Source organism: Chiloscyllium plagiosum, chromosome 9, assembly GCF_004010195.1.
Source record: "Chiloscyllium plagiosum isolate BGI_BamShark_2017 chromosome 9, ASM401019v2, whole genome shotgun sequence".
NCBI lineage: Eukaryota > Metazoa > Chordata > Chondrichthyes > Orectolobiformes > Hemiscylliidae > Chiloscyllium > Chiloscyllium plagiosum.
In genome coordinates, this window is record NC_057718.1 from 105,177,152 (window position 1) to 105,190,653 (window position 13,502).

General features: G+C 41.5%; 1 protein-coding gene across 1 annotated transcript in view; it reads left to right on the top strand.

The window, feature by feature from the left end:
• vps54 (VPS54 subunit of GARP complex) overlaps positions 1–13,502 on the top strand; it is a 76,401-nt gene that overhangs the window by 42,096 nt on the left and 20,803 nt on the right. The window contains exons 11-13 of the mRNA XM_043696707.1: positions 320–416; positions 902–1,245; positions 5,485–5,614. Coding sequence (XP_043552642.1) covers positions 320–416; positions 902–1,245; positions 5,485–5,614 — 571 coding nt within the window. The remainder of the gene's footprint in view (positions 1–319; positions 417–901; positions 1,246–5,484; positions 5,615–13,502) is intronic.

The following is a 13,502-nucleotide window of genomic DNA, read 5'->3' on the forward strand; positions in this document are numbered from 1 at the left end:
AAACGAGGGGTCCCTGTTTCAAAATGAAGAATTGCCCTTTTAAGACAGAGGTAAGGAGAATTGTTTTCTCTGAGTGATGAATCTTTGGGAGCAGCCTTTGAATGTTTTTAGGGCAGAGGTGGATAGATTCTTGATAAGAAGGTGAAAGGTTGTCTGGGTTTGTGAAATGGTCAGATCAACCTTAATTCTGCTGAATGGCTCAAGGGGCCGAATGGCCTACTGCTTGTCCTAATTCACTGTTCATACGTAATCTATGTCTGCACAAATGTACTTAAATAAAACAGCCAGTAATTTGTCTATTTCTATTTACTTTTTTAAGGCTTGCTGACCAAATGAGAATGCTCAATTTTCCTCAGTGGTTGGACCTTCTGAAAAACATCTTTGCAAGTTTTATTCACTTCCTGAAGCGGGTTAAGGCAAGTCTTGACTACATTTAGGATTTAACAGAACCCCAAATCTGTCCTTACAAATCATGCTCGGGGGCACAGTCGACAAAAGGGAAGTACCTTACTGGGGTTATCTATTTACAGAGTAGCACTAACCTTGGTGTTCTTTCTTCTACCCAATCCTACCACGTTTTGAGCTACTACTTGTTTGAATGTACAGTTTGGTAAGGCTCAACATGTGAAGAAGACTGTACTTAAATAGTAAATGTTTTTGTTTTAATGGATTCTTAATTGTTGTTGAAAATAGTAATTGGGTAAACTGATTAAAATTTGCAACCTTTGTAATTGCATATTTTATTCATCTCAGAGCAGTTTTGGAACTTTATTTTCAAACTGTGAAAAATGAATACGTGCTCTACATTAACTTTGATCCAAATTAAGTAATTTGGAGGAACCCTTATAACAATTGTTTGCATGATAATTTTTGTATGTTTGTCTCTAAAAACTTTGTACAGGGAACAGTGAGTACCATTCGCAATGTCGTCTTCCTGGTATTGGATAAGAGCCGGGAAAAATGCAGAGAACTAGAACTTGTAACTAGTCAAAAGACTCCTGTTTTGGGTCACACTTTGGATACAGAAGTGGCCTATTTGACTCATGAAGGCATGTTTATTAGTGATGCGTACAATGAGAGAGAACTGTCTTCACCTGGAGTAGAAACTGAATCACAGAGGACAGCTTACCAAAGTAGTGACCCATGTGGCAGTGATTCGACATCGGAAGCAGAGTGTGCAACTGATTCCTCCTCCAGTAAGGAGCAAACATCATCTTCAGCCACACCAGGAGGGCTAGACATCTTGTAAGTTCTATTGTTGTTGTCACTATTTCGAAAGAGTCATTGCATGCAACAGTTAACTTGACTTTCTCTCCCTTTAGTTTCTGCAGTTGGTATTTTAACGTGCTACATATGAAATTCCAAACAGAATAACTTACAAAATGTTACTGTGGAGGAGGAGGCCATTCAGACCATTGTACTTGTCCTAGCTCTTTGAAAACATTGTTGAATTAATCACACCCATAAGGTCATAGGACATAGGAGCAGAAATTAAGCCATTTGGCCCATCGAGTCTGCTCCACCATTCAATCGTGGCTAATACGCTTCTGAACCCTATTCTCCTGCTTTCTTCCCATTACCCTTGATCCCTTGACAATCAAGCATGTATCTATCTCAGTCTTAAATATGCTCAGTGACCTGGCCTCCACAGCCTTCTGTGGCAGTGAATTCCACAGATTCCCCACTCTCTGGCTGAAGAAGTTTCTCCTTATCCCCATTCTCAAAGGTCTTCCGTTTACTCTAAGGCTGTGCCCTTGGGTCCCAGTCTCTCCTGCTGATGGAAACATCTTCCCAACATCCACTCTGTCCACGCTGTTTAGTATTCTGTAAATTTCAATTAGATCGCCCCCTCATCCTTCTAAACTTCATTGAGTATAGACCCAGAGTCCTCAAACTTTCCTCATATGTTAAGCCTTTCATTTCTGCGACCATTCATGTGAACCTCCTCTGGACCCACTCCAGGGCCAGTACATTTTTCCTGAGATATGGGGCCTAAAATTGCTCACAATGCCCCCTCACTATTATCCCACAGCCCCACAAACATTCCACTTCAAGTTGAATCAAATTTGTTCCTGTATTAGAAATAGTTTTTAATGGCAACTGTGTGAAAACTATATTAATTTACCAAAATCGGCCTGATTTTGAGCTTTATAGACCCTTGCTGAGGGCACACTTCAACTTTTTCTGAATTTGTTTCAAAGTCACCAGCAGTTGCAGTATTTTGCTTTGAGTTCTGTCATATAATTGAATTGTATTCTTCCACTGCTCAGCCTGCTGAGAAGTAGCAGATGGAGTTTAATTTAGATAAATGCGAGGTGCTGCATTTCGGCAAAGCAAGTCAGGGCAGAACTTAAACACTTAATGGTAAGGTCCTAGGGTGTGTTGTTGAACAAAGAGACTTTGGAATGCAAGTTCATAGTTCCTTGAAAATAGAGTCACAGGTAGATAGGATAGTGAAGGCGGCGTTTGGTATGCTTTCCTTTATTGGTCAGAGCATTGAGTACAGGAGTTGGGAGGTCATGTGCTTTTGCCCAAAAACGTCGATTTTCCTGTTTCTCGGATACTGCCTGACCTGCTGTGCTTTTCCAGCACCACTCTAATCTAGACTCTGGTTTCCAGCATCTGTAGTCCTTGTTTTTACCTAGGTCATGTTGTGGCTGTGCAGACTGTTGGTTAGGCCACTGTTGGAATATTGCGTGCAATTCTGGTCTCCTTCCTATTGGAAGGATGTTGTGAAACTTGAAAAGGTTCAGAAAAGATTTACAAGGATGTTGCCAGGGTTGGAAGGTTTGAGCTACAGGGAGAGGCTGAACAGGCTGGGGCTGTTTTCCCTGGAGCGTCGGAGGCTGAGGGGTGACCTTATAGAGGTTTATAAAATCATGAGGGGCATGGATAGCATAAAGGTCTTTTCCTGGGGTGGGGTTATCCAAAACTAGAGAGTATAGGTTTAAGGTGAAAGGGTAAGGATTTAAAAAGAACCTAAGGGGAATATTTTTCACGCAGTGGGTGGTGTATGCACGGAATGACCTGCCAGAGGAAGTGGTGGAGACAAAAAAAAAACTGCAGATGCTGGAATCCAAAGTAAACAAGCAGGAAGCTGGAGGGAACAGCCAGTCACGCAGCGTCAGAAGGTGGAGTCGTCAACATTTCAGGTGTCACCCTTCTTCCTGCTTGTCTACAGAGGAGGTGGTGGAGACTGGTACAATTACAACATTTAAAAGGCATGTGGATGGGTATAAGTATAGGAAAGGTTTAGAGGGATATGGGCCAAAGGCTGGGTAAATGGGACTACATTAATTTAGGATATCTGGTTGGCATGGACAAGTTGGACCGAAGGGTCTGATTCTGTGCTGTACATGTCTGACTCTATGACTTCGACCTTGCCGTATATCAACTATTTAAAAATACAGACAGGAGATAAATTAAACAAGTGGGATTTACTATTAACAGCTTTTCCATGGCCAATACATGCGGTCACTCAGCTGAACAGCTTGGGTAAGGTGTATAGATTTCCCAGCATATGAGAACTGGCTATAGGGCTTCTCAAGCTGGCTGTGCCATCCAGTCAATCAGCCAAGGAGATGTGTGACCAATAACAATACGTCAGATACCCAGGCAGCTTATCTTACTTTTTTTAAGAGAATCTGGATTGTAAATGTATGCTACCAAAAGGAATATTTTAAATAGGAATGGTAATGTAGTTAGAAGAGTTTATGGATTACTGCAGCTTGACTGTAGCACGATTGAGGGAACACACTCGAGGTCCATTGTTATAATTTGCCCTGCCAACCTCCTTCATATTTAGCAGTGACCTGTGCTGTTGGTATATCATTTTAGAATCCCTGCTTGTTTATCATGCCTTCGCTTTAATAGCATGCATGTCCTAATGGTTAATTTTAATATATTTAAAAACAATGCTCAATTTTAACTTCATAAAATCTTATCTTTTGTTTTAACCAAAATGATTCTGCAGAACAGAGTTTCTCCATAGAGGCAATAGTGTAGAGACTTGATTTTTGTTAGATTACTTAGTGTGGAAACAGGCCCTTCGGCCTAACAAGTCCACACCGACCTGCTGAAGCGCAACCCACCCATACCCCTACACTTACCCCTTCACCTAACACTACGGACAATTTAGCATGGCCAATTCACCTAACCTGCACATTTTTGGACTGTGGGAGGAAACTGGAGCATCCGGAGGAAACCCACGCAGACACGGGGAGAATGTGCAAAATCACACAGTCAGTCGCCTGAGGTGGGAATTGAACCTGGGTCTCAGGCGCTGTGAGGCAGCAGTGCTAACCACTGTGCCACCGTGCTGCCCACTAATTTTGGGGAGCGAGCACTTTTTACTATTTACTCATGGGATCCAGGCATCACTGGCTGAGCCAGCATTTACTACCTGTCTCTGGTTGCCATTGAGGAGTGGGTGGTGAGCTGACTTCTTGAACCACTGCAGTCCATTTGCTGTTCAGTACTCTCATCCTCCTGTTAGGGAGTTCCAGGATTTTGACCCAATTACACTAAAGGAACAGTATACATTTCCAAGTCAGGATGCTGAGTGGCCTGGAAGGGAGGCAAGCTGCCTGATCCCGCCCCCAAATATTTCACCCCAGGCCTGTCTGCAGGTTCTTTAAGGCATGAGCAGGTGGTGCAGGATTTGTGGTGTCCACTAGATGGCAGTAGAATCCCATTTCTTTATCAAAGTTGCTGAGCTTTCTCCAATTTACTCAGGATTAACAACAACATATGACAGTAATTGCTTTGTTATTGGTATTTCGGAGATGATTTATCATACTATTTTTGGAGAGAGATTTTTATGATGCCCAAACTAATTCACTCCTGCAGGGCCTGCCTCTGATATTTAGTCCCTCCCTCCCCTTCCCTACCCCTTTTCCATTTCCCTCTATCTCTCCTCTCCACCTGCATTACCCCACCTATCCTCACCCCTGCCTCATCTTCTCCCTCTTTCCCTACACTCCTTTTCCCTTTCCTTCTTCCCTACTTCTAAGTCCTTGAATCCCTAACAAGAGGATGTGATTTGTCCCAATTTACACTTTGTTCCCTTTTCTATCCTGATTGTTTTGTACGTCCGTGTGGTAGTAACATTTGGGTGATAAATTAATGCAAGTGATTAAACTTGTTAAGGCATAAAACTGTTTAACCACATTCAGTTTAGTATAAGCTATCAAATGTTCAGTGTTTGCATCTTAGAATCATGTCTTGTTAAATTGTACATCTGCAGAACTTTATTCTCTCGACCTGGGTTTAAGGGAAAATGTGTAATTCAGCTTGGTGTGGCATGTCATTACTGGTGGAATATTAATGTGCAAAGCAATCCCATATTGCACAGTTAGCCCAGTCACAAAAGCTGGAGTGTGACACGTGAGTGCGGTGGGTGGTGAATTAATTCCAAGACAAGAAGTCTTTGATAAGTGAGAAAGACTTAGATGAAGAATTGACCACATTCTTGTTTGTTTTTAGAGTTGGTGATGATTTGCAACTGACAGATTTAGAACTTGGCAGAGTTGCCAATAACCTTCAAGAGCTTCTCTACAGTGCTTCTGACATCTGCCATGACCGATGTGTTAAGTTTCTTATGGCGAGAGCTAAGGTACGCTAAATTGCCGTTCAGTTCTGATTTATCAGTTGCTCGGTTTTGGTGTGTAATTTGACAATGTATTCTGTCTTTTGTCGATTGGTTGATTACTAAAGGTTTCACTGATTTTGCAAATTGTGTGAAATGTTATTTCTAAACTGCATAAAATGTCCAGATAATGACATCAGCCACTTCATTTTCCCTCCTGTTGATGAGCTTTAAGCCTTTCCGACTTTCTCCTTTCAAACAGATTGCTTTCTGTTATTGTTCACCAGTCGAGTTAGGTAAAATCCTTATGCTCAATTCGATCAGTTTACTCTGAAAAACTGTGTACTGTTATTCTTTAGTCAATTCTTTAACAGTGTGTAGTTGCCACGACTGTTACTATGCTGTTTTAAACTGAAAGGAAACTCCTGAGAGTAGCAGAAGTTGTGAATCCTCCGGTGAGTGAGTTGTCCCAAAGCTGCAAAGTCTAAAATGGTATAAATCAATTACTCGAAACCTGCATATCTTATTGCAAATATCTGGGCCTCCACAACTTCCTACATTAATATTAAATGCGCCTGCATCCCCTCCATGGTTGTTTGTAGCTAGACCCATTTCCTGGGCATATCTCTGCTCTCTCTTTCCTCTTATCAGTTTGGTTGATTGCCTGTATTCAGTCCTGTCAGCTCCAGGCTCCATCCTGCAGTTCTCAAGCTGATGACTGTGTTTGTTCCAACCTCGGGTGATATACAAAGTTGGAGTAAGCTAATGGAAATGCTTATGAGCTTCGTAAATAGAGGCACAGAAATCAGAAGAAAGGACGTTATTATAAACCATTATTAATTGTTGATTTTATAATATTGGAATATGAAGTCCAATTCTCGGTGCCTCCCATAAAGAGGAATGACAAAGCCTTGGAGAGGGTGCAGAGGAGATTTTGCCTTCAACACCATAATTCCAACAAAACGTATCTCCAAATTCTGAGACTTAGCACTCTGCTCCCCCCTCTGCAACTAGGTTCTTAACCCGCAGACTACAGTCAGTAAGGATAGGCAACAGCACCTCCTCCACAATAATCCTCAACACCACTGCCCTGCATGTCTGCAAACGCAACCCCTTACTATACTCCTTATACACTCTCAAACGTGTGGCCAAATTCAGCTCGAATGCTATTTACAAATTTTCTGATGATACAATCATAGTGTGTCAGAACTCAAATGATGATGAGACCGAGTCCAGGAAGGAGATGGACAGCTTTGTGACGACATGATCTAAAGACAACAATCTTCCCACCAATGCCAGTAAAAACAAAGGAGTGGGTCAGTGACTTCAGGAAGCAGAGTGGAAGACATGCCCCTGACTGCATCATTGGTGCTGAGGTGGAGATAGTCGGGAGCTTCAAGTTCCTGGGAGTAAATATCGCCAACAATCTGTCCTGGTTCATCCACACCGACTATATTGCCAAGAAACCATACCAACATCTCTGTTTCCTCAGGAGGTGAAGGACATTTGGCATGTCCGCAATGACTCATCAATTTTTATAGATGCACCATGGAAAGCATCCTATCCCGGTGCATCACAGTGCGGTATGGCAACTGCTCTACCCAAGGCTGCAAGAAATTACAGAGAGTTGTGAACACAGCCCAGTCCATCACACAAACCAGGCTTCCATCCATTGACTCTGTTTACACTTCGCGCTGCCCGGGGAAAGCAGCCAAAAGGATCAAAGACCCTTTCCAACCCTAGTTAATACTCTCTTCTACCCTCGTTAATCAGCCAGAAGATACAAAAGTTTGTAAACACGTATCAACACATTCAAGAACAGCTTCTTCCCTGATGTTATCAGACTTCTAAATGGATCTCTGATATATCAGAGTTGATCTCTCTCAGCATCTTCTTTGTAGCTGTAACACTGTATGCTGCATTCTGTTCTATTACCCTGATGTACTTATGTAAGATGTGCTTTGATTGGTTAGCACACAGAACAAAACTTTTCGCTGTATCTCAGTATATGTGACAATAATGAATCAAATCAAAGTTACCAGCACAGTTCCAGGGAGGAGGGGTTTCAGCAAATGTGGAGAGAATGGGAAAGTTGAAAATGTTTTCCTTGGAGGAGGGCAATTTGGGTGTTAGGAATTGATGTTTTGATTGAGTAAATAATGAGAAACTGTTTTTAGTGGCAGGAGAGCCTATAATCAGAGGATGCAGATTTAAGGTAAATGGCGAAAGAAAAAGAGATGATTTGATGCAGTGAGCTGTGATCAAGAATGTGCTGTCTGAAAAGGCAGTGGAAGCTGATTTAATATTAACACTCAAAAGGAAATTAGAATTTGCAGGTGAAAGCACTGCACAGGCTACAAGGATAGAGCAGAGAGACGCTGCATTAACTGAGTAGCTGTTTCAGAGAGCCAGCACAAATGGCTGTGTTGAAATGGTGCTACATTTGGCATTGCTCTGGGTTCAATCCTTCTCCATTACTCACCCTCTTGGCAAACCTGTTGTTTGGGAAGATGTGATTTTGTTTTGAAAGTAACTTGGGGTAAAATTGTTCATGCTGCAATGTGTCTTGGACATGTTTCCATGGGATAAAAGCTCAAACTCCAGTTATATTCTCCCCTGGTAGAAATGATTTGCTGAGTGGCTCCATTATGCAGCCTTCTTTCTGTGTTAAAGGTGGGGGTTAGACACAAATGTAACTCACAAGCTGAATGTCTTGCATGCTCCATGACTATCCAGTTCTAAAATTCTCGCAGTAGTACAGATACTTGTGGGGAGTGCCACTATCCTATGTCTATATAGTTGGCTGTGACAGTCTCCAAAGCTGTACAAATTCCAGTTGTAAGGTTCTGATATAGAAACATGACAGGAGGTGGTTTCTATTATTGAAACTGTTAATGTATTGGTAAGTATAACTCTCTGGTAAGGTTTGCAGCTTTACAATCATTGTAACAGTACAGAATGAACATATAATTCTGAAATTTTTAAAATTCAATTGGGTCAAGAACATAAATACCTAAGAACAGCTCACACATGTCTGTATAACTAACCCATTAAAGTCATTTCTCAAATCCCTAGCAGATTTTTGCACAAATCTATATTATGAAATTCAAGTTGTATTGTATTAGCAAACATGTTCAAACAAGATCACCAAAAAGGTATTTTAAAATGAAAAATGCATTTCAAACATTGTACTGCATTCTGAATGTTATAGTTGGGATTCTAAAATTGCAGCATCTTTCATTCTTTTAAATTTGAGTTTTCAGAAGTTAATCAAACCATTTTTTTCTGAAGTGTAACAGTTTTCTGTCACAGGAAAGGTAATGCGTGAGTTCTCCAACAGAAGTCTGTCTTCAAACTATCCTAACTTGTTCAAGTCGCATTTGTGTAGTTTTTGTAATTCCTGTTTAAACACAAAACAACACGCTCTACAAGGGCAGAATGTCTCAGCTGGGAAAAATGGAACGTTTAAGTGTGTCACTGAAAGCTGTGATGGGGCATCATTTATTACGGGCAGTGTAATCGTTTCATATTGTCGACTCCTTTAGTCAAAGTGAAACACTTTCCTGGTTTGGAATGCACCAGGTATTTTTACTGGCCTCAAATGTCTTGGAAAATGTTGGTGTAACTCCAAAGAAAGATGGCCTTATTCCTTCTGTTCTGTTAAATACAACTTTCCTCATTTGTTTCCTGGAACCCCAGGCTGATTATTTTCTTTCCCTGCTTTAGTTCAAAAGATCAGTCCATGCAAATTTCCTCACTTTGTGATTAATGTGCAAAAGTAGGTTTCAGCCTAAACATTTATGGCTGTAAGCTTTAGTTTTATCTTATCTTTAACTTTATTGTCACATGTAGACCATGAGTACAGTGAGATGTTTAAACCTCACCACTTACAGCACAGTCTTAGGATCAAAGGTACACAAATACAGCTTCCTTAGTTATAAGGTATCAGAAAGAGAAATAAAATGTCCAGCATTGCGAAAATGAAGTCCAGACAGTGGTCTTCACCCCATACCAAGCTGTCACTTAGCCTCCAGTCTGCCCTGGCTCCAGACCATGTCAGGCTTCACCTGGAGGATCATGCGGCTGGGAGATTGCTCCAGACTGCCATGTCGGAGAGCTGCCCTGGGAGGCTGCTAATCCAGGCCCGGAGGCCCCTTGTCGTGTCTGCACTGAAGCTGGGAGTCATTGGAGGCTGGGAGAGAAGACGAATGGTGCAGCAGACAGTCTGTGGCTGAAGATCCCTACTCTGCCGCTGTCTTGACCTCAAGTTACCTGCATTCGTGTTGCTGAGATTTTGGTCATTTTCTTCTGTCTTTGTCATTTTACCTACTGTGACTTCATTAACCCAACTGTTGGTGCACCTGAAACTTTCCAGGTATGCACTTGACCCATTACCACCAGTTGTGAAGGATGCAGCTGCTGAGCTTCCTTTACACTGGCTGTGTGCCAGCTCTGCTCAAAGAGGAGCTGGAGACGAACAAGCCTTTTCGTGACAGACCAAGGTGACACTCCCACTCCCTGTTTCTTGTTGAAGACAGTATCTTTGCACTTGTTATTTTACCGTGTTAACAGTATTAAATATGGCCTCCTGGAGGAGGCAGTGGCCTAGTGGTATTATCGCCAGGCTGTTAATCCAGAGACCCAGGTAATGTTCTGGGCATCCGGGTTCAAATCCCGTCACGGCAGATGGAATTTGAATTCAACAAATATCTGGAATTAGGTCCATGAATCCATTGTCAATTGTCGGGAAAGAGCTATCTGGTTCACTAATCTTCTTTAGAGAAGGAAATGGCCAGCCTTACCTGGTCTGGCCTATATGTGACTCCAGACCCACAGCAACATGGTTGACACTTAAGTGCCCACTGGGCATTTACAGATGGGCAATAAATGCTGGTCTGGCCAGTGATATTTTCATCCCATGAATTAATTCAAAACATGTGCATTGGCAAATGAACCCCACAAGCAGTTCTCACTATCCAAAAAACCTGGGGCCATTAACCTCTCTCAAACAAGTTTTGTGGGTGACTCTTCACTATATATAGAGATGTATTCAATGCCTTCTTACTAAGCCACAGGATGCTCACATGTAATGTTAATAATATTGCTACCTTGTTATAAATTGTTAAACTGGTCAGACAATGCAGTATAAGACTACAATAGGTGTAATGATGCTGAAAGAGATGCCCTTTTGAAGGTTAAACTCAGATTATTCTTCCTCTTATTTCCTTTCTCCTTAATTGACTTACTGGAATGATCCTCATTTCCTTGAACTGTGTAAGTGCTGCTCATCTTAATTATCAACTTTATGTATTGTTAAGAAACTGGCAGTTTTAAATGGAAAATAACAAATTGAAACCTTTTCAGGATTTTTTTACCTTTTTGTTTGCTGACGGGATGTTTGATAAGGTTCCCCATGGTAAACTAATTGAGAAAGTCAAGTTACATGGTGTGTATGGTGTTCTAGCTAGATGTATAAAGAACTGGTTGAGCAACAGGAGACAGAGAGTAGTGGTTGAAGAGAGTTTCCCGAAATGGAGAAAGGTGACCAGTGGTGTTCCACAGGGATCAGTATTGGGGCCACTGTTGTTTGTGATATACATAAATGATCTGGAAGAGGGCACTGTTGGTCTGATCAGTAAGTTGATGACACGAAGATTGGTGGAGCAGCAGAAACCATAGGGGACTGTCAAAGAATACAGGAGAGTATAGATAGACTGGAGAGTTGGGTGGAGAAGTGGCAAGTGGAGTTCAATCTAGGCAAATGTGAGGTGATGCATTTTGGGAAGTCTAATTCTATACCGAACTATACTGTAAATGGGGAGAGCCTTGGGAAAAGTTGATGAGCAGAGAGATCTGGAAGTTCAGGTCTTTGTACACTGAAGGTGGCTGCACAGGTGGATAGAGTGGTCAAGAAAACATATGGTATGCTTGCCTTCATTGGATGGGATATTGAGTAGAAGAGCTGGCAGGTCATGTTAAAATTATATAAGACTTTGGTTTGGCCACATTTAGAATACTGTGTACAGTTCTGGTCGCCACATTACCAAAATGATGTGGATGTTGCCTGGTGTGGAAGGTGCTAGCTATAAAGAGAGGTTGAGTAGGTTAGGTTTGTTTTCATTAGAAAAAAGGAGATTGAGGGTTACAAAATCATAAAGGGTATAGACAGGGTGGATCGAGACCAGCTTTTTCCCAGGGTGAAAGATTCAATAACAAGAGGTCACACTTTCAAGGTGAGAGGTGAAAAGTTTATGGGGGAATACATACAGCAAGTACTTCACACAGAGGGTGATGGGTGTCTGGAATGCGTTGTCAGCAGAGGTAGTAGAGGCAGGCACGGTAGATTCATTTAAGGTGCGTCTGGACAGATGCATGAGTAGGTGGGGAGCAGAGGGATACAGATGCTTAGGAATTGACCGACAGGTTTAGACAGTACATTTGGATCGGCTCAGACTTGGAGGGCCGAAGGGCCTGTTCCTGGGCTGTAAATTTTCTTTGTTCTTCGACTTAGGTGGTCTGGAAGATGGTGTTTTGTTTTGCTGTCCAAACAGTTTGGAACCTATGTTGAAATGAGTTGCAGTTGTCTTCATGGGGACTGGCCATATTCACATTGCTTCAGTGATGGGCTTGCCTATTGTAAAGCATTAAGTTTGTTAATATTGGTATTCTCCATTTGCGAATCTCTACAACTCTGCAGTATCAATGATACTGAATAATGGTTTATGTTAATTTTCAGACTAGTTCAGCCCATTGTTTTAACTGACAAGCGATTAAGTTCCAATTCTATGTTTTCTGATCATGTTGGGAATGCACAGGCAGTTGTTAGACCTTTGGCATTTTGTAAAATATAAATGTTCAGTGTTGATACAGTCAGTAGTTTTTCTGGTTTATGCCAATTCTCTCTGTACTTTGGACTCAGCAATACTTGGAGCTGAGTGAGCTAATCGGCACATTAAGCAGAACACAGCAGATACTGTGGGGGAGAAGTAACAAGCAAACAGCATGAGCCCTCTATTGTACTACCCTGACTAGTGTGCCAGTTGAAGCCACAGTCAAGTTTAAGATTAGCTTGCAGAGATTGACATTGTGCTGAACTGTAGAACCACAGTTGGTGGGAACATGGCTGAAAACATCTAAACTCATTTCACATTGAAACTTTACTATTGTCAGGGAGAAGCAAGTTTCATTTTTTAATATTCCCTTCTGGCTATTCTCCCTCGAATTCACATTCCTCGCACTTTGTTTCTTTATTGCTGATTGTTATTGACATCTTACATTGTCCGTATTACATCATGAATCATTTTTCAGATTACAAGCACTATGTTCAGGCCTTCTTGTCTCTTAGTGACTGGACTAAATAACAACATGTTCATTTATAAAAGAGAAATTCTACAGATGCCAGAAATCTAAAGCAGAGAAAGCTGGAGAAGCTCAGCGTTTCTGGCAGCAGCTGGGAGAGAGAAACAGTGTTAACACCTTGAGTCTGTTTTGGCTCTTCAGAATTCATTTTCATTTTTCATTTTCAATGTGACCTTCAGTGAAGCAGTAACAATCATTTTTTGTTTTAATTTCTCCAGGTCACCTGCATGTATAGCAGACAGGTATATGAATGTCATTGGGACCATCTTCAGTCTTCATTCATTAGTTATCATCCTGTTCTCACTGATCTTTTCAGCCTTGTTAGTGCTTTTTTCCTCAGCTTGGAAAACCTGGGATGGGTTCAAACACAGCCACTGTGAGGACATCATGCTAGTGTGCTGTGCTGCTCCATCCACTGTACATGGTTAAATAATATATAAGGATAGGACAGAGCTCGGAACCAAGGTAGTTGAATGGAAGATAATTCAAGAAGGGCAAATAGATAAATATTTGCATTAGTTATATGGTAATGTGTCTGTGCTTTGTTGCATTCATT